The following is a 26,145-nucleotide window of genomic DNA, read 5'->3' on the forward strand; positions in this document are numbered from 1 at the left end:
GGCCTGGGCCGGTGCCTCTGGACCACGACCGACGGTGAAGACTGGATTTGGCCCGGACGATATTCATCACCGGCACGAACGAGGACAATGTCACAGCTGGCCCCCAGGGCCCGCGGCCCCGCCCCGGACGCGTGGCCGGAAATGTTGGGTTGGTGGTTTTTCGGCGACCGGTACTAACCTCTGAACACGGCAGGGGATCGGGGAAAATAAATAGATGTTGGAGGAAAGGGAAAAAGGAGTATTTAGGGGTTTCTTTTTTTGTTGTTGTTTTTTTTAACTCACATAGGAGGACGATATACAGTTTGGTAACAACACAACCACCTCTTTCAACACACCCATACCATCTGCCGTCCCACTCCACTTCCCCTCTCCCTGCGTCATTTGCACTCTCTCTCTCTCCTCTATCTCCCTAGGGGGTCATCGCCCCTTCTTGTCGCTCTCTTTTTTCCGCTTACCCTTCATTTTGTAGTGGACGCATCTGCCGCCGTTCACCTGGTTACTCTTGAACTCTTGCTCCTTCTCTCTTTCTCTCCTTCTCTCCACTCCTTCTCTTCACTCCTTCACTCCTTCACTTCTTCTCTCCTTCTCTGCTTCCCTCCTTCTCTCCTGGTCTCTGTAGTTGTGTTGTTTCTCTGCCAGGGTCGAGCGATAAGTCATTGTTTTTGTTCAGTGGTACGCTGACATGACTCGTGTCACGCTGGGAGGTTGTTAATGTTTGATATGTGTATGTTCTGATGTCACACTGCATGGGTTCAGTGGTTCCAGGTTCAGCCCAGATGCATGTTTTGATATATTGAGTTAAATCAGAGGAAATCAAGTGACCGTGCTCCTCCCGCTCCCTGCAACCCTTCCCAACAATTTCTCTCCAATGTCAGTGGTCATCCCCTGTGTTCCTTCTTTACTGTTGTGACCGGTCCAGTCACCGCACAGTACCGTGTTTGTCATGCAAAATACACCTTCACAGACGGTGGCACAGAGGCCATAATGACTCATTACGCAATATTCCATTTGAGGCCCCTTTGGATATAGTTAGGCACTCTCTGCCTGCATGATAGAGTAAACGTCAAATCAGCTGTGTGTGTGTGTGTGTGTGTGTGTGTGTTTGTGTGCGTGTGCACGTGTGTGTTGGTGTTTGGCTCAGTGCCAGAGATGGGAGTTTCCTGAGGAGATGTGACACTATTTGAATAGGCGGTATTAAATGACCATAACTCCAGTGACTCACAGGAAACACCGCCAGGCCCGTGTGCATGTCTGTGAGCATGCAAATTGCTTTGCCCCTGCTTTTGTTCCACCGCGTACGGCGGACGCTATTTTCGAACCTCAGAGCAGCTGGCTACATTTTTGTTCATGGACGGCGGCATCTCACGGCGCTGGGTCCATCCGCCAGCACCGCTCTGCCCTCAACGCCACCGTCACACACAGTCGTACATCAGTGGCATGTACCGTACGTACGCAACACGTGACACACTCTGACAGAAGCCTGTGTGTGTGTGTGTGTGTGTGTGTGTGTGTGTGTGTGTGTGTGTGTGTGTGTGTGTGTGTGTGTGTGTGTGTGTGTGTGTGTGTGTGTGTGTGTGTGTGTGTGTGTGTAAGTTTACATCATTTTTTCCAGCCCAGTTAAACATCCCACCTACACCGTGGCACCGCTCCTTGCGGCTTACCCGTAACCAGTGAAAGAAAGGATGATATCACCGTCTGCTGTCAGGCTATTGACCACACTGTGCAGTGGGTGTCACCGCACGGATCGCGTTCCAGGGCCATTAGGCCTTTAACTGCAGCGCGCGTGTGTGTATGTGTATGTATGCCTACACCTGGAGTGGCTGGATCCATTGCAGGCGTTCATAGGAAACCCAGACTTGCCATTGTCAACAGGCAATTATCGGTGAATGGCTCGTATCGTCTGCTCCATTTTCCTCGCGCATTACATTGCACGCGCTGCCGTCCGTGGGGTAAAGCAATGGTTTCTTTCAGGATCTCTCAACCGAGCGACTCCTTTGAGAGAAGAACTGTCAAAGCACAATCCAACCCTGCTTTGGGTTCGGCTACAGGACGAAGAGCAGTTACTTACAGCGGACGGGAAAGGAAAGAGACGTGACCAGAACATTCCAGTGGTATTTTGCCGGGAGCTTCCGTGTGGATGTCCTCCATCCATCCCTGAGCTCAGGAGGGAACAAAACGTGCTTTTGCTGCGGCGGAAGGGCCGGAGCAGCATCGGCGGCGCCGGCGTTGCTTTGAACCCGTTTGAAGTGCAGTGTAACCCAGGTGCGGGGAGCGAGGGCTCAGCGCAACAATGGGATGCACACTCACACATGCTTTAATCTGTTAAAAAAAAAAACGCGCACACACACACACACTGACAAACACATCTACACCCTCCAGAGAACTTTGCCTCGCCGGGCCGGTGTTGGGTGCGACCCAGATGCGGTTTGGCTCCAGATGTTGTCGCCCGGCCTCATAAACAAATGTGTTAATTATGCCTTCATTTAGTCTTTTGCTTAACAATGAGTGAACACGGATTGTGATTGTGGACACGCACACTCCTCTGTTTGGGTGGAGTGTTGCTTTTCCAAATGGGCTGAAACCAGCATGGCCGTGCTGCCCGGAGGCACGTATTTGATCAAATCCGTGGCCCGGGCGACTTCGACCGCACTCTCTCCGTTGGGGCAGTTATCGAAATCAGCGGTTCCCGACTCCGGGGGTCACCCGGAAGTGTGAGGTGCGGCAGCTTTTCCTCCTCCCTTCTACGGGATTGACCCGTTCTCCTCTCCACCCTCCTCTCCCGCGCAGTCCTGGAGAAGAGCGAGTTCAAGGACGAGTCGCAGTTCTTCCGCTTCTACGCCGACGAGGAGACAGAGGGCACCAGCGCCAAGAGCAAGCAGCTGCAGCGCAATGACTTCAAGCTCATCGAGAACATCCTGGCCAAGTCCCTCGTGGTAAGGGTCGCGCACGCACGCACACACTCACACACACACTTCCCCTTACCTTTTGTCAAATATGATTACGACCGAACGGAGCACAGTGGAATTAGCTCTGGTCAACGTGCACCTCAGTAGCGTCCGTCTCGCGGGGATAGGGTGCAGCTGCGATGGCTGCGACAGCGTCTGATTGGTGCTCCCTCACAGAGGCGGCAGATAAGGCCGTCATCCTGGGAGACGAGGCGTTCAAAGAACCCGGCAATTTGAGATTAACATCACGGCCCCCGAGCGCGCTTATCCCTCTTCGGCTCCGAATCCTATCATAGTTTTAAGCGGCGATATGTGTCTTGAAAAAGGCGTCCGACAGAAATTGCTTTGACGCAAATGCTGACGATGTGAAGATAAGCGCCGCGGCTTTTTAAATTGTGAATGTTCTCGGGCTCGTAAGGTGAAAGGTCGCCCCTTTTTTTTGTTTTTGTCTTTTTTTTTTTTTTTTTTTTTTTCCGGATGTTGAAAGTCCTACGCGATTGTTTAAATCCTGCATCTGCAAAGTCTGTTTTGGGTGTTTTCCCTGGCATGCACTCGCTTTCCTTTGTCTCGTCTTTAGCGACGCCCCACAAACTGTGTCGTTTGGCGTTTAGCGGCGGCAGTGTTCGGCAATCCGGGGGGGAAAAGGGTCAAGCCCAACAATGGCTGGAAGTCCGCGAGCCGCATTGTGTCGCACTAACATAAGCACGTATTTTTCCTTTTCATAACACAGTTGAAAGACAAATCTTTGCCTTCCCACTCCCGAGGAGACACGCCCGCTCCTTAAGTAGCCTCCACCAAAGCGTTGAGGGATTTGCTTCGGCGCTAATGGAGATGACCTCTAATCCCAGTTGAAAAGGAGGAAGCGTGTCCCTAAAGCAGATGAGAGATGGTTTTCGGCGACGACGGCTTTCTGAAAAGACAAGCTTTTTATTTTTCATTTTCGCCTTTTGTTTCGTCGTTTTCGCGTCGACAGCCTTGCCTCCTCAGGATGTGCTTGGTGAATAGAAAGACACCTGGCACTTAAGATAAGATAAAAATAAGATAAATTCAGGGGTTACGGAAAAAAAATAAAAATAAAAAGAAGAAATAGCACCAGTCACCAATACGCTGACCCATATGTGATAATAGTTTATTCTAATTTTGAATCTTGACATGATAACATACAGTAAGCCCCAAGTTGCCAACGTGGAAGAAGAAACGTAGAAACGTAGAAATGTGTCTCCGCCCCTCCCTAGATCCACCCGGAGGAGGAGGACTACGGCTTTGAGATCGAGGAGAAGAACAAGGCCATCGTGGTGAAGTCCGTCGCCAGGGGCTCACACGCCGAGGTAAGCGCGAGCTACGTCCACGGGGGGCCCCGCCCTCCTCCCAAAACTTTTAGCCGGAGAGACTTGATGTAGGGCGATATTAAATTCCCGTGTTGGCGGCATCGACGAGCAGCCGGTTTTAAGGGTCAACAAGAGGGTCAGCTCCACCCAGCCACGACGGTAGGAAACTATACGTTTCCTCCGTCACGTTTAGGTTTCCCCAACAAAACGGCCGGATTCGAGCAATTCGACCCAACACCCCATTATCCCCAATTTGCTGGAGCTTCTGGGATCTTCTGCTCCCCGAGCTGCTGAGGATGAAGGCAGGGAGTGACGCTGTGTTGTGTTTTCCTCATTTCACCCGACCTCTTCGGTCTAAAAGCAGCCTCCCACGTCCAGAGCATTTGTTTCTCATCTTCCTCCTCCTGTAAGTTCTTTCATGTGTCTTTTGCTCATCTGTCTCATTCGTCTCGTCTGTCTCTCTTTGTGGAGCGGCAGGGGATGGGCCGTGCCCCCTGAGTGCATTCCACTACTGCAAATCATTGCTTTACTGCTCTCCCGCTCTCTCTCTCCATCCATCTGCAGCTAATAGAATCACTGCTTGTGGCACAGTCCCAGTGTGCCAGCACAGTGAATGAGGCTCAGCTGATTCCCATGGGAGAGAGGGAGGGGGAGAGGGTTTAGAACTCTTTCACTCTGGTTAGGCTCAGTGGATCTATTTTGTTTTGTCCCACAAACTCTAACCTCCTATGTACACACACACACACACACACACGCACACACACAGCACCGCAGCCCTTTCCCAGTGCATCCTCTATATCCATTCTGAGCCGCTCTCCAGAGCAAAAGCCCGTTCTGTCGGAGGAAAAGCTCTTTCCAAAGTAAAAGCCCCTTTCCGACCTCAGCCATTTCATCCTCTTTCACTGCGGTATTCTCATAAAAGTAGAGAGAGGTGAAAGAGTCTGCTGCTAAGAAACAGTCTTCAAGAGTGCAAGAGATCTCCGTTGTGCCCTGAGTAGCATATCAGCTTTGGCTTAATGGCGGCTTAATAATAAACCATCTTGTGGGATTAGGCGTTTAATTGTTTTATTGTCTCCCAAAACCGCACCAGATGTGGTAGAACTTCAGGGAGCCATACACCCATAAATAAAAGCATGAGGTAAAAACCGTCATAAATTATGTGCAACCCTAAAATAAGGTTGAAATTATTGCGTAACTCTCAAATTCCTCATTAAATCACAAATTCCTCGCCAGTCACATTCACAACCGCCCGTCGTTGCCGCATCTCTTTCTCAGTGAGCTCTATTTCCATACTTGGATATCCTTATTTGGATCGTTGTTTCTTCAGAAACATTGCTTAATGCGGCTTTAAAGTCGCTGTGTTCAGTTTAGCGTTCATCAAATTCATCAGATCACTGGTTGAGAACGTAGGAATTTATCGTCCTCGGCCTGGAGAGCCTCTCTGCAGTCCTGCATTAGAGGCAAGAACCCAGCCGCCCACAGGTCTGAAGATATGCATCAAACGACTCTTGGTGTCCTTCTTTACCTCCTTCCTCCGTCCCCTGCCCGTCTGCCCACCCACCAACGACTCATCCCCATCCCATCATCACCCCCCCGCCCTCCCCTCCCGTACAGATGGCCGGTCTACAGGTGGGCAGGAAGATTTACACCATCAATGAGGACCTGCTGTTCCTGCGGCCCTTCTCCGAGGTGGAGACCATGGTCAGCCAGTCCTTCTGCATACGACGCTCCCTTCGTCTGCTGGTGGCGACCAAGGCCAAAGAGTGAGGGCCCCACACACACACACACACACACACACATACACACACACACACAGTAAATACAGTTGAATCTATGTTTTGAACAAGGCCAGAAAGGCTCACGGCGGTGGCTTCCTTGGTGGACATTACAGGAGCTTGACCCTCTGCCTTCTCTCAACCAGGATCGTCAAGATCCCCGACAACCCGGACTCCTTGTCCTTCAGACTCTGCGGCTCCGCCCCGCCCCACGTCCACGCCGTACGGAAAGGTGAGTCGAACTTTCACCCCGAACCTGTCATTTAAGGTGTGATGTTTCCCGGGTGGACGACGTCGGCGTAACCGGTCGGCAAGGCAGCGTCAGCGGGCTTATCGAGCAGAAAACACACCGGCAATCACAGGACCCATATGCACTTATTGACCATTGTTGTGGCTGAACACAACCTAAGATAGAAAGGGATGTAAGGTAAAGTAGATGAAGCAAAAAAAACTTTTTTTAATGTAAAAAAGCATGAAATCCACCATCATATGTGATTGAACTGTGAGTTACCGTTTTCAGCCTCGGTCTGTGTTCCTTCCGTTCCAATCCAGCCTCTCAGCCTGATGGCTTCTAGATTAAAAAACTATATACATGTTTATTTTTGGTGTTAGAGCAGCGATTTGGTGGGAGACATTGACTGATTCATCGAATCGGCGATGGAATAGAGCCCAGAGCCCAAAACACGAGTCTTTAGGTGGAACTGGAGTTCTGTGGTCAAGTCTAGGTTCCAAATCACCTTTTTCTGTCCGGTTCCACCCTAACGCCGCCTTCCATATGTGTGTGTGGTTTTGTTTTTTTTCATGGCCACCTGTCCGCTGCTCAGAGTTGAAGCCCTTAATACACAAAGATACACACACACACACACACACACACACACACACACACACACACACACACACACACACACACACCAATGTAAGTGTAAAAGTGTGTGTTTTACAATGTGGTATAAACCAGATGTTTATACCGCACATCTCTGCCTTCTGCTCCGTTCCTCCATTCTGTTCATTTTCCCTAATTCCCGATGCACTCACAATGTTTTCCACATTCTCGGTATCGTGCGCGATCTCGTTTCCTTCCCAACTACCTGCCACGAAGAGCTTTTTTTTTGGGGGGGGGGGGCGCTCCAATTTTCTGCCACACTCATAATTCAGTCTCTCTCTGACAGCCAGAGGAGGGGGAGGAGGGGGGCAGTTAAAGTTAGAATAGTGTGCCCTGTGTGAAAGTGATGCCAGCATATTTTTAGATTGAGGGAAGGGGCAGAGGTGTTGATTGGAGTCCCAGGCTGTAAATCATTTTTTTTGGGGGGGGGGTGTATTTTGGCACTGAAGCACATAATTCTCATGTCCCCGGAGGGCAAAATGATGTTAAGAACAGGCGGAACGCCTCAAAATACCATTATTTTGAACATGGTAACTGAATCGAAACACTTGAAAAAGATTATCCACCGAGTGTTTACCGCATTTGACCTCTAACTCCCCCTTCCCCCCACTTCCTTGCAGGCTGGGAGGCGTCAGGGGCGGGGCTCCAGCCCGGCCAGGTCATCCTGAAGGTCAATGGCAACAGCGTCAATCGCAGCGACCACCAGGACGTCCTGGAGCACTTCTCTGCCCAGCACACACACCGGGAGCCCCTCCGCATGGTGAGACAGGGCGGGGGCAGAGCCCACACACCCACAGTAAATAAACTGTCATATCCCAGGAAAGGTATTATTGGGCTCAAGAAAAACATCCTTTTCGTTTACGTTTAGAATCCTTTCAATGTTATTCATTCGACGACATTCATGTTTTCTCAACATGCTCATTTTATAGAATTGTTTTATCATTTTACGGCAGGATTACATAATTGTGATAGTCGTGTTTCTTTCTCCGGGCCGGGACAGGACAGGATGTCCTCTTGGCTACCTTTTTTCTATTTTTCTATCCTATTTTTTATTTACTCTGGCATACTCTCCTGGCAAATTCCAACCTCTTTTCATACCGTCTCAACAGCTTCTGCCGAGCTCTTTCACAATGGACGATTTTTATTATTTGTTATTCTCTCGGTGGAAATATAAATCATCTCGAGCAGAAGGATACATCATCACGAATGTCACGATCTCTGCATATTGACAAAGTATTTAACATTTTTTCCACACAAACATGACCCTACCCCGACATGGGCCTTCTAAAGCCCTTCTCTTGTCGCCTCTTAACCTGCTCACCTCCTCTCCAGTACCAGTGGGTGTACCGGGCGTTCGATGACGTGGAGGAGCACCAGCAAGGAGAGGGGGGTGCCGGGGAGGAGGGCGAGGGAAGCTTCAGGCCGTACCCCCTGGAGAATGGCTCCGACCGGGGGGAGGGCGACAACGGCATCAGCGGAACAGGTGAGCCCCCGAAGTTGTGTTTCGTTTGTGGCCAAAGTCGCAATTAGTTTACGGCCATAATAGCATTTAGTTTACAGCCAAAGTCGCGTTTCGTTGTCAGCCAAAGTCACGTTTTGTTTCGGTCTAAAGTCACATTTCGTTGACAGCCAAAGTCCCGTTTCGTTTGTGGCCAAAGTCACGTTTCGTTGACAGCCAGTCACGTTTCGTTTGTGACCAAAGTCTAGATTTGAAGTCACATTTCGTTGACAGCCAAAGTTGTGTTCCGTTGACGGCCAAAGTTGCGTTTCGTACGTGGCCAAAGTCTCGTTTTGTTTGTGGCCAAAGTCTCGTTTTGTTTTTGGCCAAAGTCGCGTTTTTATTTCCAGCCAAAGTCACATTATGTTTCGGTCTAAAGTCACTTTTCGTTGACAGCCAAAGTCACATTTCGTTGACAGCCAAAGTCACGTTTCGTTTGTGGCCAAAGTCTCGATTTGAAGTCACATTTCGTTGACAGCCAAAGTTGTGTTTTGTTGACGGCCAAAGTTGCGTTTCGTACGTGGCCAAAGTCTGGTTTTGTTTGTGGCCAAAGTCTGGTTTTGTTTGTGGCCAAAGTCTCGTTTTGTTTTTGGCCAAAGTCGCGTTTTTATTTCCAGCCAAAGTCACATTATGTTTCGGCCTAAAGTCACTTTTCGTTGACGGCCAAAGTTGCGTTTCATTGACGGCCAAAGTCGCGTTTAGTTTACGGCCAGTCACATTTTTTTTCGGTCTTAAGTCACATTTTGTTTACGACCAAAGTCGCTTTTGTTTACGACCAAAGTCGCATTTCGTTTGTGGCCAAAGTCACATTTCGTTTGTGGCCAAAGTCGTGTTTTGTTTGTGGCCTAGGTTGCATTTCCTTTGTCGCCAGTAAAATGTTAAGACATAAGTAAAGCTTAATTCAAGAAAAATATTTACATGCTTGAAGCAGGATATAATATACAGTAAAAAACAGTATTTGCAATAGGGACACTGGGCAAGCAGCATATTGAAAAGAGTTAGTTGTTAGCGTGCAAATGTTAATGATGAATAAATACATTCACAGTCTGTGGGAGAGAAGAGGTAAAACTTTGAGAAAATTCAAAATGTAATTTTCTGTGAAATATGCAGCTTAAGCTCATTATGTAACTAAGCTGTCATCTAATCCCTGATGGAATGGGCCACATATGGTCATGACCAGAGGTGATGTTAGTACCAATTACCAGTTTTTACCACTTTTGGCCGGTAATTAAGAATAATGTCTGGAAAATGTGAAGTCTGGTGGACATTGTGTACGCCAATAGCAAAAAAAAAAATGTTTAAGTACTGATTTAGTTATTTATGTGTGAGAGGGGGAGAGAAAGCCTTATTGAATTGAATTGTATTGACAGAGGGAGTGTCTGGCCTAATAATTGGTATCGTATTTGGCACAGTTGTATTAGTTATTATTAATTAATTTTGTCTAATTAGCACTTTTTTTTCCAAGGCCGAGCTGTAAGATACAGCCTATTGTGTCATTCACTATTTTGGTTTTCAAATAGTTAATCAGATATTTTTATCTTTTGTCCGACAATCTTTAAAGCCTTTTACAGAAAAATCCCGGGCGGGCACTCTGGTCGCGATGCGTCGATTAAAAACGTTGGTCCATTCGTCTGTTGATTCGGTGGTAGTGAGTGGCATGCGTCCCCCCTGCAGACCCCCGTCTGGGCAGGCTGTCCCTGTCGGACGAGCTGCCTCTGGTCAGCCTGACCGTGGACAACGTGCACCTGGAGCACGGCGTGGTCTACGAGTACGTCAGCACGGCCGGCATCAAGAGCCAGGTGCTGGAGAAGATGGTGGAGCCCAAGGGCTGCTTCAGCCTCACCGCCAAGGTCAGAGCTCCCTGTTAGGGATCAATCCCTCCTCGGTCTCTGGTTATGTGTCATTTTCTGGGGATGAGGGAGCTTTCCACGGACATTTTTTTACCTTCATACATTTCCTCGATGGTGCTGACAAGCAAGTGTTCTGGTTTCTTATGCTTCTCTTGTTTATCCTTTATTTTTAGGTTTATTTCTGTTCATTGTTTGACATTAGGTTTATTTATTGAAAGGTTTTTATTGCAAGTTTACTTTTGGGTGTGTGTGTGTGTGTGTGTGTGTGTGTGTGTGTGTGTGTGTGTGTGTGTGTGTGTGTGTGTGTGTGTGTGTGTGTACTGTTATATATATGTGTATATATATATATATATTTACACACTATATACACAGTATTGTGTTGTGTTATATATTTTGTCCGGTTATGTTTCCTGCCTTTCAAATTTACCAAAAGCTCAATCTGAAGCAGTTATTTTAAACGTGGACAATCCCTGTTAAACACTAAATGTATGGATCAGCGCCTCCAATTTGCCTTGCTCTCCCTCTTAGATCCTCGGGGCCTTCGCCAGCGACGACAGCCACTTTGTGCAGAACTGCAGCCAGCTCATCGCGCAGAGCGACCGCGTGGTCTCCATGCCGCAGTTCGAGTTCCGGCAGATCTGCGACGCCAAACTGGAGAGCATCCAGCGGCGCATTAGCAATTACCAGCAGGTGCCACGCCTTTGTTTGGGACGTTTTTTCATTATTAAAGGGTGTACAAGTTATTTAACTGTTAATTGCTGTGTTGTGATTGGAAGGCTATTTGAAACTCACTAAGAATTCTAGTTGAATTTTCACTGATTAAGAATGAATTGTATTGCCTCTCCTGCTGCCGGTTCATCTCACAATCCTTTAATTCATCAAACTAGTGCACGCCCGTTCACAAAGACTTTCTCGGACATTTTAATGGGACAGTTTCAACAAAAAGATGAAACTGCCCGTTCAAAATGGCACCGTTTAACAAAATGTAAAGAACTTTGCAACATTGAAAACATCGGCACGTTGGAACTTCGGGAGGATCTAGGTTTCCCCCGCCAGTGATTTAGTCACATTGATGCGGACTGCCCGGTGTCCTTTCGCAGCGCGGGTGCCCTGCGTCCAAATTGCACCAAATTCGGCGCTGCACAACGTTGGGCCCCCAGCGACACACCCGCCAAGTGCGGAGTAGATCGGCTGAACGGTTGTCGAGATAATCGAAGGACATACAGACAGACTTAGACACAGACAGACAGACGTTCCCAGTATTGGCGGTAGATGGCGGACGGGGGTTATGCTCGACGGTGGATTTTAATCAACTTTGTCGTTTGGCAAGACATGAAGCACAGGCTCCCACAGTGTATTTCTCAAATTTCGTGACACGCCCAATAAACATCAAGGGTATTTTATATTATCATTTCAACATGTTACCGGCGCTACGACGCGTTCATCTGTCTCCCGAGCCCATTTTTCTTTTTCCCTCGTCTTGCTTCGTCCTCTCCCAGTTCGCCGTGGAGCTGAGGAGCAAGGCGTGGCCCACCTCCAAGCAGGCGGGCGGGCGCCCCCACCCGCTGGGCTGCATGGACTTTGTGCCCACCAACTGCCACGTCAACCTGATGCAGGTCTCCTACCCCAAGAGCACCACCACCGCCGGCCGCACCTTCAGCATCCGCTTTGGCCGCAAGAACTCCTTCTTCGGCCTCGACCCCGACCAAGGTATGGGGGGCAGGGGTGGGGGCCGTCCGGAGGGAAGCCTGCGTAGACAAATTTTCCTCTCGTTTGCATCTCTCTCAGTGATCTCCTTATTCCATTTGTAATAATACAGCTTAACCTAATCAACATCGATGTGATGATTTTGCGTGTTTTCGGCCAATTTGCCTTTTACGACCAATTAAGTCTCACAGCACAGAGGCGGGGGCGTGGATCCACAAGCCCCTTCGCCGGGAAATTCGGGGAGTGGGGGTGACCTGTCCGGGCCCGGGCCCTGTCACGCCCCCACCCCCCCCCCCCCCCGGCGGCATCACTGTTATTCAGGGATGAGAAGATGAAGGGCAGAAACAAGACGACATAAGGACACGGGGGAAGGGGGGAGCGGGGCGGGGGCCTTTTTCAGCCGTTTTTCAGCGGCTTTGAAAGCAGCGGCAGAGATGGTGTTTGGACTGGGTCTCGCTCCCCGGCTGCCTCCGCTCAAAAGAACAAAGGGGGGAGATAAAAAAAAAAATAGAAAGCCCGTCGGACATCTGCTCCACAGTCGCTCCGACGAGAGGCTGGATGCTGGATGTTGGGTGTTGCTTCACGCTGGCTAAAAAGAGAATTCCGCCCCGAGTTTAACGACGACCAAACCAACGGCGCTCCTTCCACCGACTGTTGAATTGTGGGTATTTCCCAAGGCGACGGGTGATCACCCCCATCTCCAGCGAAAGCGGCGCACCGCAGCGGTAACGGCGGCTGCATGAGAATGAATATATGAGAGCCTGGTTTTTAACGCCCCTTCCTGCTCCGTGCTAATATTACGCCCCGCCGGGCGCTTGGGGAGGAGAGCTTCATCTCTCTGCCAAAATCTGGCGGCGGGTGGGGGGGGCACAAATAGTTGTGCCCCTTTTCCCGCCCAGAGTGTCTGTCTCTCGTCGATCCCGTCGAAACGGGGAGAACGCAGCGGCGTGATGTCGATGGAACTCCTGCTGGAATTATGGAGGCCTCAGAGAGTGCGCCTCTGCTTCTGGGCGGACGACCTTCTGCGTCAGGCGTTGGAAAGTGCACCTCGACTTGGCCAGGAGTCGGGGCCCGGCGCGGCCGCCGCAGCGAATTAGGCAGAGAGATGACGGAATGGGGTTGACGCGAATAAATGAGTTTTCTTTCCCCCTGTGATGTAACGACGTTCATTATTAACGTTTCTTCTCGCTCCTGTCCCCTCCCCCCCGTCTCCCTCCCAGCCAACCTGAACCCCATGTCGCACACCCAGCACTGCGTGACCAGCATGGGAGCGCCGTCCTGGAGCTGCACGGGCCTGGAGGGGGAGGAGCCGGAGGGGGAGGGGCCTGGGTGCGGCGGGGAGGGGCTCGCGGACGGCCCAGGCGGCCTGAGCCACCTGCTCAAACAGGAGGACACGGAGACCCAGGACGCCTACATCCGCCTGTACAGCCGCCTGGACGTGGCCGTCAGGGAGATGAGGCAGTACGTCGCACAGATCGACGTGTAAGTGTGAAAATATTAATGCGATACGGGTCCCTCACACTCGATAAAGGTTATGAATGATTTAATAAGTGCTAATATGAATCTGCCCATTACTGCCTATTTGATCTATTTTTAGTCTTTTTTATCATCATTTTTTTATTCTTTACGTTTATTTTATTCTAAATCTTTACGTTTATTTCATATTTTCATTGCATTTTATATCATCATTTTTATTTTATTGTTTTTTTTAAGATGTTTTCTTGTTATTATTTTCTTGTTTATTTTTAATCTTTTGGTTTATTTTTATATTGCCAAATTAACTTTTTTTTTTTTATTACATTTTTAGGTTTATTGTATTTTGCCAATTAAAGCTGCCATAACACTGCAATTTCCCTCCAGAGAAAAATAAAATATCCATCAATCTGCTTCTATTCAAAAATCCATCTGGGGTTGAGTCTATCGAACAATATGATAATGTAAAGTCTGATTTCATACTTAAATGCCAGGTTTTCAAAACTCCCTTTTTCGTGAGAATTTCTTTCCAGGATGATGGCTGACAATTTCATGACTACAACAACCACTCAATTATGATTATACAAAATACAAATCGATTGATCATCCAGACTCAGTTGAAAAACCGCAATTCCCATGAGGGTCTCTGTTAAATATGCATTCCTGTTCTGATCACCCGTTTCATACATGTCCGGTTAATTCCATCCCCTGGAACGGTCAGCTCACGTCACTCACACATCTGCAGCAAACATTCGAAGCTGAAACAACCGGAGCTCTCCGCCCTCAAATATTGACATTGTGACGGCGTGTATGGCGGAGGAGACCGCTTCACGAGTCTACAGGGTGACATTTTATGAAGAGCTCTGCATCAATAAGAGCTTTGGACCGCTATCCCCAGAGCAGCCGTTTGACATGCCTTCCTCTGTCGCTCTGCCCTTTTCCCGTGTTGGAGCCGGGGCTTTGGAAACGGGGGAGTTTTTTTCAAGACCCCAAACATTTCTGGGACGGGAGGCAGAAGAGTATTCGGGGAAGGGGGTTGGGGTTCGATCGTGTCGTCTTTTGATTCTCCCTCTTCTGTGTGGATCGCAGGGACCGTGTTGAATTCGTAGGCGCTTCCCAAAATTTAGAGCAAGGCATCGACACCATCAGTGGGACCCTGGCTTCACGTCAATGTATTTGGCTGCTGCAATGACAGAATTTCCCCTCGAGGGGGATCGATAATCTACTCTATTGTACGCACGGAAAAATATGACGAGGTGTATGCGGTTATTTATTTGAGCCGGAACTCCCTCAGTGAGATGATCAGGTTTGGCTCCTATGTCTTAAACACACTTGACATAATTATGCATGTCTCCCCGTAGCCTCCTGTCGTCCATCACGGAGCCCACCCAGCCGCAGGGCGAGGGCGGGGAGCCGCCGAGCTACGAGCCCTCCCCGCCGCCGCCTCCCCTGGCCCCCTGCGAGGAGGGCTGCGACCAGGACAAGGTGGAGCACGGCAGCATCAAGCGGGTCTGCTTCAAGGTGAACGAAGAGGACCAGGAGGACTCGGGCCACGACACCATGAGCTACAGGGACTCCTACAGGTGCTTAAGCATGTTTGAATATATGTATGTATTAGGGCTGTCAAGCGATTCAAATCATTCACCGCGATTTATCACATGACATTTGTGTTGTTAATTGCGATTAATAAATGATTAATCGAATAAACGATTAATCGATACATTCAAATTTACTCCAATTTGAGAAAAATATTTTTAAATTTAAAAAGCACTGCATTGAGCCCTACTATGATTTGATTATTGACAGAAAAGCTAAATAAACTTTATCAAGATATATTTATTCATGCTAAAAAAAAACATGTGTGTGTGTGTATATATATATAAACAAAAAATAATAATTTAATGATGGACCCTCTACAAAACATAGAGGGAACCCGAGGGATCCACAGACCCCAGTTTGGGAACCCCTTGGATATAAAAGGTGAAGTCCTTCATATTTATGTAATTGTATCGGTGGATAAAACACATTGTAGTCACAGAGTTATGCACTTTGCAAACGGTGTCGTGTAACCTTGTAGACGGTCCCTAACACCCCGTTGAATCATAAAATCCGTACAGGCAGTGTAGCTGTCCCTGCTCCAGGCTCCAGCTGCTCGCTCAAAGCAGAAGAGGAACGTTATTCTCCCCCAACGTTTGAATCCATGTGCTCCCCAGATTCAACCTGAACTATTTTGGTGAAAACCTCCTGGCTTGGGAATTCATATAATTATGTCCACAGCCGACGACGTGAAACAGTAAATGGCACGGGTCATTTTATGTCGGATGCGAGGGGGGCGGTCCGAAGCAGGGGGGGGGGGGGGGGTACAAAAGTCACGTGTGAACCAAAAAAAAAAAAAAAAGAGAAAACAACAACAACAGAGGTGCTTAACACCTTTGTGTTTGACCTAATGCAGCAGCTTGTTTCCCCCTGCGGTGCCCGGAATTCGTTCCAGATGTGTGCGTTTTGAAGGAGGAGACAGGGGCTGGGACTGCGGGGGAGCGAGGCTAAAAATGGCTTCAAAATGTTTGGGATCCAGCGTGCTTATGTCATCTACTTGTTGAGAAGCTAGTGCAGATGTTTGTTTTTATGTGTGTGTGTGTACGCGTGTGTGTGTGTGTGTGTGCATGCGCGCGCCTTCGCCCGCAGCCCTCTGGGCAGTTCCACTGCGCCCCACCCTCCACCACCCACTAAGAAGTACTGTAGTTATTGGCTGGCCGTGCGGTGGGGCCGGCGTATCATAGCCCACTCTGTCATTAGAAGCCGGGGGCCGTGCCACGCTTGACGTGACGGCCCTGAACACACACACACACACACACACAGATCATTCTCTCTTGCTTGCGCAACCCCTTCAAATGGAGCGCTGTACACACAGTAGCGGCTAAATGCCGGGGACACAATGGACTTGATGAATAATCTGCCTTTTTGTAATTCAAAGGCTTTGATGAGAGAGGGGGGGGGGGGGGGGGGAGGGAGAGAGAGAGAGAGAGAGAGAGAGAGAGAGAGAGAGAGAGAGAGAGAGAGAGAGAGAGAGAGAGAGCCTCGGTAACGGCCGTCCGTTAGTGTGTGTATCTGCGTGCCAGGGGGCAGTGCGCTTGTTTGTGTGTCTGTGGGGATTTTAGGCCAAATCCGAGCTCCAGGAAGTGGAATTACCGTCACCGCGGCGCTCACACTTGGCACGGTGTGTTTGTGTTAGAGTGTGCGTGCGCGTGCGCGAGGGAGAGGGGCTAAATTTGGAATCCCACCTCTTGAGAAGCGCATGTACGAGAAAATAAATAGGGACGGCAAATAGGGTGGAGGGGGTCGAAAGAGGAAGGAGAGAATTCGAGGAGGAGGGAGGTGAAAGATACCTGCTTCATGCAGATTAGGGTGTGTGTGTGTGTGTGTGTGTGTGTGTGTGTGTGTGTGTGTGTGTGTGTGTGTGTGTGTGTGTGTGTGTGTGTGTGTGTGTGTGTGTGTGTGTGTGTGTCCCAAAGGGGGCTCAGGGCCAAAGCCAGGAATGGAATGATTGCATAATGCTTGCCCCCTCTTTTTTTTTTTTTTTTTTTTTGAACTGGCGGCCCCGGCTCCTCCCCCACCCAGGGCCACCAGATATATCCCGGGATCCCTCCTTCAAACCTCCATTTGTCGCCCTTAACAGTGTTGTCATGGCAACAGCCCACCCCGAAACACAGCGACGCCATTGTTGCTCTTTCGAAAAAAAGCCTCAGCGCGCCCCCCCCCCCCCCCCCCCGGTCCCAGCCGCGCGTCTCCGTTGCGCTCGCTTTGATTAGGGCCCCGTCGGTCCGCCCGGATTCCCCCTCGTTCGCGCGTTGTGTTGTTGTTATCCTTTCGGAATCCGCCGCCGCCACATGTTACGCCGCCGGTTTGTACGGGCAGCGTCTAATTAGCCGGCGCGGCTCGTAAACCGCAGCGGGGACCCCTCCGCGATCACACGGGCCGTTCCACGGCGTAATTAGAGGAGGCGGCCTCCGGGATCCTCTTGGCCCCCTGCGGAACGGACCCGGCCCCGGTGATCCGCCCACACCCCTGACTCTGGTCTGTTTGTTTGTTTGTTTTTGTTCCCCAGCGAGTGCAACAGCAACAGGGACTCGGTGCTGTCCTACACCAGCGTGCGGAGCAACAGCTCGTACCTGGGCAGCGACGAGATGGGGTCAGGTGAGGAAGGCTGGGTGGAAAGTAACTAAGTACAAGTACTTTGTTAGTGTACTTAAGTGTATGATCCTAATACCGGCACTTAATTTAGTATATTCAGTTTCTGGAGCTTTTCAGCATTACAAGTTACTTGCATTACGAGTTACTTTAGAGTTTTATTTTGGGGTTTTTTATATTTATATTTATTTTTATATTTGAAAATTTTAATCAGGGACCGGATCTATCAAACTGCTGATTTTGGAATGTTTATCAATTATTTGTTTGGTTCATATCCTTATAAATTACTTTTATATTATTAATTACTTTATAAACGCCCATTCTATTTTATTGTAAATACTAATCAGCGTCCAACATATTGTAGCCTCTGGTATCAGGGCACTGAATATGACAAGCACTTTTACTTTGCATACTTGAAGTGTATTAAAGAGCGAGTACTTACAGGCTTCCGTAGAAATGTCAATGTGGTACTTGGGCTCGAGTGACTTTTGTGTCAGGGTATTTGCACTTTTACTTGAGTCAAAGCTCTGAGAACTTCGTCCACCACTGAGATCCGTGCTGGTGCATCTTTTATTTTATTTTATTTTTTTAGAAATGAAAAGATATTAAAAAATCGTCAACATTCAACCCATAATATGTGTTTTTCTGGGTTCTCGCGCCAGGGGACGAGCTGCCGTGCGACATGAGGATCCCCTCGGACAAACAGGACAAGCTGCACGGTTGCCTCGAGCACCTTTTCAACCAGGTAACCAGGCTCCCCACCCCCCCTTTCCAGCTTTTTTGACTTTTCCAGCTCACATTTAAATGTTATTCATATCGCCACGTGAACGAACAACTGCGCGCGCACACACACGCACGCACGCACGCACGCACGCACGCACGCACACACACACACACACACACACACACACACACACACACACACACACACACACACACACACACACACACACACACACACACACACACACACACACACACACACACACACACACCCACGCCCACCAAACGCACCCAGCTGCGTGAGGAAACCCGACGCAGCTTGCGGCCCCCGGGGATGGTTGTGATAGCAATCGGGCTCCATGTGGGACGCGTTATCCTGCGCCTGCAGACCCTCTCTCTGCCTCACGTCCTGGCCTGCGCTTTCACTCCTGACCTCCTTTTCTTCTGTTCGCTGTGTCTGGAACTCACACACACACACACACACGCACAGCCTGCCCCACTCACGTAAACCCTACTTTCCTGTAACTAAACGCTCGCTGACAACATCCAGCTATTTTGTACGCGCTTACTAGATTTCTAAGGCCCTGTTTCCCGCACGGCCAACACCCAAGATAAATAAAATGTGTTCACGCGAAAAGGGGACGTGTGCGCCAAATGTGTGGTTGGTGGTGTGATTTGCAAAGTGAAGGATTGATTGATTGCCTGACAAACCTTCTTTGTGTGTGTGTGTGTGTGTGTGTGTGTGTGTGTGTGTGTGTGTGTGTGTGTGTGTGTGTGTGTGTGTGTGTGTGTGTGTGTGTGTGTGCGCGCGTAGGTGGACTCCATTAACAGCCTCCTCAAAGGGCCGGTCATGACCAAGGCGTGCGAGCAGACCAAGCACTTCCACCCTGACCACAGCCAGCCCGGTACGTCTGTCCTTGTGTGTGTGTGTGTGTGTGTGTGTGTGTGTGTGTGTGCCGTTTCTCTGGCCGGGAGGGCGTATCGCCCCCCTCTTTCAAAGCGTCTATTCTCACACTCCGCATTTGAACACACGCTCCCTCTGTTTCCCAGAGTTCCGCCACACGGAGGACTGGACGGTGCGCTGCCGCTACATCATCCATAAGAACATCCAGGAGGACCCCTGGAACCTGCCCAGCTCCATCAAGACCCTGGTGGAGAGCCTGCAGAAATTTGTGGACGGTGCGCGACGGTCGCACACGCACAGAGCGAACATCCTGTCCAGACCCCTGGTTTCCTGTCATTAGCACTCTGATAAATGTATTTTTCCTTCACCCCCCCCACCCCGCAGATGGCAAGAACCAGATACTTCTAGCTCTGCTCAAGTGCACAGGTACGGAAATTCCACCCGCTACTGTGTCGAGAACAAATCATCGCATTCGAAGCAAATTGGAGTCGATGGCCGCGGTCATGCCGTCCAGTTCATAATGAACATACTTACGTACTTTAACAGTACTTTGCTTTGTTCTTCATTTGAAAGAACCTGCCTGGAAAAAAAAAAGCGGCTGACACGGAAGCCTCGACCTCCTCATAATCTCCTCAAAGCATCTCTGAAAGGCTGGCGTTGAGGCCTGGCGGGCGGCGTTGAGGCGGGACGCGGGGGGGGCGGGGGGGGAGCCTCTCGGCCAAGGCGGAGGGGTCCTGCCGCCCTCCCCTCTCCAGAGGTCCGCCGCGCTGCATCTGGCGCTGGTTAATGGAAGCCGTCCACCCGGGAGGGTCCGGGGCTAATGGAACATATTGGGATTGACTGCAGCTCATGTCTGATTAGAGCGGGCTTAGCGGCGGGTTGCGCCGGGAGGACGTCGGCGGTTGTTTGTTGGTTTTGTGTGGCGGCGGGGTGGCAGTGGAGGGGGTGGGGTGCGTAGTCTTTGGAAGCACCTTTTTTCAGAGCGCTAATGAGAGGCCGCACTCCTGGCCAGCTGCACCCGGTAACTGAGCGGGCAGATGCAGCAACGAAATGAGAAATGAATCACCTCTGCTGTGTTCCGTGCGTTGCTCTTTCGTACCTTTTATTTTATTTATTTTATTTTTATTTTTTCCCCCCATCTTAACCTGCTTACGTGCATTAACGACAGGTAGTTAATAGTGAATAGTCTATTGAATTCAGCTCTGAATCAACACGTCTAGAATGAAAACAGTACTTGGTCTCTCTATTTTTCCACCCCTCTATTTTGACTATAGACTTTGTAATAATTTAGTAATAACACTGCACAATATTGTAGTCATTTAGTAATAACATTGCAAAATAACATTGTAATATTTTAGTGATAACACTGCATAATATTGTAATATTTTAGTAAAATTGCATTGCATAATAACATTGTAATAATTTAGTAATAGCAATGCATAATAATATTTTAAATTCTTAATATTGTTGCGTAATAACATTTTAATAATTTGCTAAAAAACATTGTGATAATTTAGACCCAACTCATTTTATACGTGTCCATATTCCTGTGTTTTTTCATCTGTACGAAAAATATCCCAACTATGTTTACACCCACAGCCAAGTACTGCCTCTTGGCCCCTGCCATAGCCTTTTAATTTGTCCTGTGCATAGAACCTAATCTGTATTTTCTATATATGTTTGTATATTTCGTTTTGTAGGCTTTTAAGCTTTTTTTTTTTTTTATGCCGCTCGTCTGTCTGTACAACAAAGCGCTAGCCCCTTACGAGGCAAATATCTTGTAAATGTGAAAATTGACTTGGCCAAATAAACTGACTCTGATTTCACATTTCCCCTCTCTCTCTCTCTCTCTCTCTCTCTCTCTCTCTCTCTCTCTCTCTCTCTCTCTCTCCGTCCGCCCCAACCAGACACCTCCCTCCAGCTGCGGCGGGACGTGATCTTCTGCCAGGCGGCGACGGGCGCCCTGTGCACGCTGGCCGAGCAGCTGCTGGCGGCGCTGCGGGCGCGCTTCAACAACGCCGGCGAGTACCAGGAGGACAGCAAGGAGACCAGCCGCAAGTGGCTGGAGCAGGTCTCCGCCATCGGCGTGCTGCTGCACTACCAGGCCACGCTGGCGACGCACCTGGTGAGGAGGAGGGGGCCGGGCGGCGGGCGCGGGGATGGGACGGGCGCCCCCCCTCCCCCTGCGGAGGAGAAGCGGCCCCCAACGCGTCGCCCACGCCAAAGGGACGCGAGCGTAGATTCCGAGACCGGCCGACGCCCGTTACGTACATACCATTACATGTGTTTACTGGCTTCTTTCAGGCCTGTCTGCGGTTATGAACCACGAGATGGAAGCCTAGGGGTAATCTGAGAGGAGCACGTAACCTAGCAGCGGGTTATTTAAAGATGACTACCAGAGTGGAAGCTTTGCAGCTAAACGTCCTCGTTCGCCACCAAAAGCAGAAGGAAAAAACAAAAAAAAACAGAAGATGGTCCACGCTTCCTCCCAGTTGATTTATGCAAGAGCTCCAGTTTCACATCGGTTTCACCATCACAAAGAGTTGCTCATTGAAGGTTGTTTACCGTAAGCACGTTGTCGGCATTTTTCTACGCAGGTCCAACAAATTAAACTGTTGCACGTGTTGTTAGCGTGAATTTCGTTGATTGAGTGGCCCGACGGCCATTTTTTTCCGCTCGTTCATTCGTTCGGTCGATCATTTGTTTGTTTGTTCATTTGTTCAGTCGTTTACCCCCCCCCCCCCCCCCCCCCGGAGAAGAAGTGCGTCCTCAGCGCGTCTTCATCTGAGCGTCTTCACGCCGTTGCCGTTCTGACCCGAGTGTTATTTGCCGTGGGAGTTTCTCCGGGACGCCCGTCAACGCCGCCGTCAAAACGCGCGTTCTGAGCCGGGCTTTCTTCTCTCCACCGGCAGAAGGAGGAGCGAACCATGCTGGAGGACACCAAGGCGGCCCTGTTGGACCTGGACAAGGTCACTGTGTTCTTTCGGCAACTGGAGGACGAGTGTCTAGTGGCAAGTAAGAGACTCATTAACAAAGTGTGTGTGTGTGTGTGTGTGTGTGTGTGTGTGTGTGTGTGTGTGTGTGTGTGTGTGTGTGTGTGTTTTGGAGCTAACTGACGATACCCTCTGAGCAGTGAAAAGGCTGTCTCTAATGAGCAGCTGTGGACCGCGGTAGAATAAGGTTTCTTTCGGTTTGCGTGCTACTGTGGTGGCGGTGGCGGTGGTTGAATCTTGAATCTGCCACTTTTGCCCTCCGGAGTTTCCATTTGGTATTCAGCGGAAAAGCCGACGAGCGAGGGAGTTAAAAAACGCACAAAGTACAAAGGATGCATGAATCATTCAAACGAAGAGAAAACACACAGTCTCGTCCTTGGATAACAGATAAGATGGCGCCACTGTAAGACCGGGGTGGATTCACACTTAGCGTGCGCACACACACACACACACACACACACACACACACACACACACACACACACACACACACACACACAGAGGTGATGAAACACTTCACTGAATCACACACATACTCTTAATTAATGCAAGTAGGTTTAATAAAAGAAAAAATGTGCAAGACGTACTATACCTCACTGTTTTGCATAGACTCTATATTGCCTTGTACTTTAATTTCCATTCCCTTTAATTGCCTACTCAAACACCTCCGGTTATTGAAAGGACGCCCCTGCCGCCGGAGGACCACGGGGCGCGGCTGATAACGGCCGCCTCAATGTGGCCGGCGCAGATTTCCGCTGGAAGAAAAACACAACGCCGCACACTTCCCCGCTTCGGGAGGCGGCGAGCTGCGGATGCGTCAAGGACGCGCTCTTGGCGGCTTAGTCCTCAGTTGGAGAACAGTTGATTGTACACGCGTACACGCCGTCCAGACACAGGGATACTGGACCTTAATGTGCCATTTAAATAGTCCTCCACTGAAGATGCATACTTCAGCACCATGGGCCCGGCGGGGGGTTCAGCCGTGAACTGGTGCAATGCACACGCTCCCGGAGGTATTGATTTGCTAAAAGCACCGTTGAGTGATCTGGGAGAACATACGGGGCCCGGCGCAGCCATGTGAGCACTGCAGTGTGGGGCGGGTGCGAGGGTTGCCCGATATACCGTGGGGTAGCGCTTCAACATCTACAGTGCAAGAAATGGATGGTCATTTTGTGCATTTTAATGCGCCGCCAGGATTTCCAAAGTGGCTAAATTAAGTCCAATATACTGTATATTGAATTATAATTTTTTTGGCTGAATCGGAATCAGTTTTTTGGGCCGAGAACATATTCATACACAAGGAATTTGTCTTGGTAATACTTGGTGCATTGTAGAGCAGACAGTAGTAGTAAGTATAAAATAAATAAATACTACATATATATATATATATATATATATATATATATATATATATATATATATATATATATATATATATATGTATAGATATAGATATATACTGTATATAGAATATAGAAATCTGCAGAATAGATAAATTGCATAAAGGGAATATATTTATATATACTTCTGTGAATACTAATTTGCATACAACAGTATGGACATGGATAATTACGGATGCTCAGTCTAACTTATTACAGGGTTATTACAATGTATTTTACAGTTTAATACACTTTAATTTGACTTAAATTTTGAATTTAGCAAGTTTCGCTTGTATCTTAAAATAAACATCACATAAGGTTTTTTTAAGAAACAGTACGAACGAGGTGTAGGTTCGCCATGTTTCCTGCAGAGATGCGTTAAGTGTCAATAATCCGTTTGGCCATGTTCCATTATTCAATAGTAACGCACACTGTCCAAACGCTTTGCAGCCATTTGGTTCCAATAGCCGCAATATACATTTTTAATGGAAACCTCGTTGAGTAGGAGTCACCGTTTACCTTCGTGGTATCATACGACCCCCGCTTGGAATGAATTAGTCATCGTCGTCAAAAACTTCTTTTGTCGCAGCGGTCAGATGATAAAATCTGTCTTTTGTCGTGTGTGTGTGTGTGTGTGTGTGTGTGTGTGTGTGTGTGTGTGTTTGTGTGTGCGTGTGCGTGTGCGTGCGCGTGCGCACTCCAGACACACCGGTGTGCTACCAGGTGGAGGGCAACCGCCAAGCCCTGAGGGTCACCCTGTACCTGGACAGCTGTCACTTCAGCGAGCTCCCCAGCCGCCTGCAGAACGGAGGCAGCCTCAAGCTGCACACCGTGCTCTTCACCCGGGGTGAGAATATGACACCGACTCACGGGAGCTTTTCACCGAGAGCCGGCCGTGTCCGAGATACTGTCTACCACCCCCACCGCTCTTAATCCCAGTTTTTGAGATTAAGCGAAACCAGAGAGAGTAACGTCGCGTGAACTCGTGAATTGACCCGGCACATGGCGAGCAGCTGCACGGAGACACACTTGTTTAATGCTTTCTTTTAACAGGGCCGGTTTAGAAGGAGCGCGCCCCGCCCCATCCCCTCCTTACCCGCCGCGCTCCTCGCGTACGAGCAGGAGAGCGTTATCCTCTGCTATCATTCCCTTAATTCTCCGCAGATGGGCCAAAGCGCTCGGCTCCTTTCCTTTTCAGGCACTTGGGAGCAGAGGAGAGATCAGTCAAGCCCGCTGCAGCTCAGATCCTGTGGATCACTGTCGCCCTCTGCAGGAGAACGCGCGGGCCTGCAGCTCGCCGGGGAAATGAATGGGCGTCCCCAGAATGTTTTTGGATCCGTGGCCGAGAAAGCGTGCCGCTGTTAAGCTAAACGCTTCCTGTCTGTTTTGGGTTTATTTTTCTTTTTTTGTTTGTTTTTAGCCCTGGAGCGTCCAGAGGCGGGGGTGTCCCAGCAGGACTGCGTGGCCATGGAGGAGTTCCAGCAGCGCACTAACGCCGTCTCCCTGGAACGAGTCAAGTCCTACTACCGCAGGCTCAGGTGGGTTCTGAGGAAGCCGAGTTTGGCCCGAGCGTTAAGCCGAGTCAGCAAAGCCTAAAGTGGCCTCCCTCTCCGCCATATGATTCAGTTCGTCCCGTTTCTTCAACCTTTCTGTGAAATGGGTAATCAATATTCCGACAATATTTGTATTCCGAGTAGTATTTATTAGTTAGTTGATGGTGATTAACTGCAATTTTTTTACTGCATCACGTTTTAGCCATCCTATAATTTGATTATTGGAATGGAGAAACACAAAATAGTCTGTTTTTTCTAAATGTATATCATGGCATTTTATAGCGTAAACAAGCCGTCACCCCCCTCCCCTTCCCGAACAGGGCTTTCTACTTGGAGAAGTCCAATCTCCCCACCGACTCCAACACCACGGCCATGAAGATCGACCAGGTAGATACGCAGTATTGAAAAGAACCTTTTTCCAATGGCTTTTTGCATTCCTAACGACCATGTGTTGTGGCCTTGTTTCTTTACCGTGCAAGTCATTCTGTGTATGCTTTTATGACTTAACATAAACGCAAGCACAGATACTGGGCCTTGAAGTTAGAGACCTTCGACCGAGCATTTCCAAAGTAAGAGGAACCGGTATATCCCGACCCCTATCCCGCCAGACAACCCCACCGCTCGTAGTTTGTCACCTTATTAACCCTCACTAACCCCCCCCCCCCCCAACACTTCAGCATTAGAAATGTATCCCATTAGACCCTGAACGGGGACTAGAATATTAATTGATATATATATATATCATATATATACAAATATATCTCTGCGCTCGCTGACTCTTAGTTGAAATAGATTCAGTCGTAGCCGGAGTAGACCGGCTCAAAGAAGAAGAGCCTCTTCGTCTCAAGGCTCACCCGTCTGGCCGTCCTCTCTGGAGATCGACCGCGGGGAGTCTCACCCCATCCATAACTGTCTCCCATCCGTCCCCTAATTGACCCCCCCCCCC

General features: G+C 49.2%; 1 protein-coding gene across 2 annotated transcripts in view; it reads left to right on the top strand.

The window, feature by feature from the left end:
* Nucleotides 1-26,145, top strand: part of prex1 (phosphatidylinositol-3,4,5-trisphosphate-dependent Rac exchange factor 1) — a 73,877-nt gene that overhangs the window by 44,333 nt on the left and 3,399 nt on the right. The window contains exons 16-37 of one of the 2 annotated variants that reach the window (XM_080015615.1): nucleotides 2,788-2,933; nucleotides 4,181-4,273; nucleotides 5,888-6,036; nucleotides 6,195-6,280; nucleotides 7,552-7,691; nucleotides 8,264-8,414; nucleotides 10,104-10,279; nucleotides 10,808-10,969; nucleotides 11,779-11,989; nucleotides 13,207-13,468; nucleotides 14,821-15,042; nucleotides 17,565-17,653; nucleotides 18,310-18,392; nucleotides 19,185-19,275; nucleotides 19,421-19,549; nucleotides 19,659-19,700; nucleotides 21,182-21,399; nucleotides 22,187-22,289; nucleotides 24,350-24,493; nucleotides 25,067-25,184; nucleotides 25,520-25,586; nucleotides 25,719-25,886. In XM_080015615.1, the coding sequence (XP_079871741.1) occupies nucleotides 2,788-2,933; nucleotides 4,181-4,273; nucleotides 5,888-6,036; nucleotides 6,195-6,280; nucleotides 7,552-7,691; nucleotides 8,264-8,414; nucleotides 10,104-10,279; nucleotides 10,808-10,969; nucleotides 11,779-11,989; nucleotides 13,207-13,468; nucleotides 14,821-15,042; nucleotides 17,565-17,653; nucleotides 18,310-18,392; nucleotides 19,185-19,275; nucleotides 19,421-19,549; nucleotides 19,659-19,700; nucleotides 21,182-21,399; nucleotides 22,187-22,289; nucleotides 24,350-24,493; nucleotides 25,067-25,184; nucleotides 25,520-25,586; nucleotides 25,719-25,772 (2,936 nt within the window). In that variant the 3' untranslated portion in view covers nucleotides 25,773-25,886. Of the gene's footprint in view, nucleotides 1-2,787; nucleotides 2,934-4,180; nucleotides 4,274-5,887; nucleotides 6,037-6,194; nucleotides 6,281-7,551; nucleotides 7,692-8,263; nucleotides 8,415-10,103; nucleotides 10,280-10,807; nucleotides 10,970-11,778; nucleotides 11,990-13,206; nucleotides 13,469-14,820; nucleotides 15,043-17,564; nucleotides 17,654-18,309; nucleotides 18,393-19,184; nucleotides 19,276-19,420; nucleotides 19,550-19,658; nucleotides 19,701-21,181; nucleotides 21,400-22,186; nucleotides 22,290-24,349; nucleotides 24,494-25,066; nucleotides 25,185-25,519; nucleotides 25,587-25,718; nucleotides 25,887-26,145 lie in introns of those variants that run through there. The other variant, XM_080015614.1, reaches the window with a different exon arrangement.

The sequence above is a fragment of the Zeus faber genome, assembly GCF_960531495.2.
Source record: "Zeus faber genome assembly, chromosome: 15".
In the NCBI taxonomy this organism is placed as follows: Eukaryota; Metazoa; Chordata; class Actinopteri; order Zeiformes; family Zeidae; genus Zeus; species Zeus faber.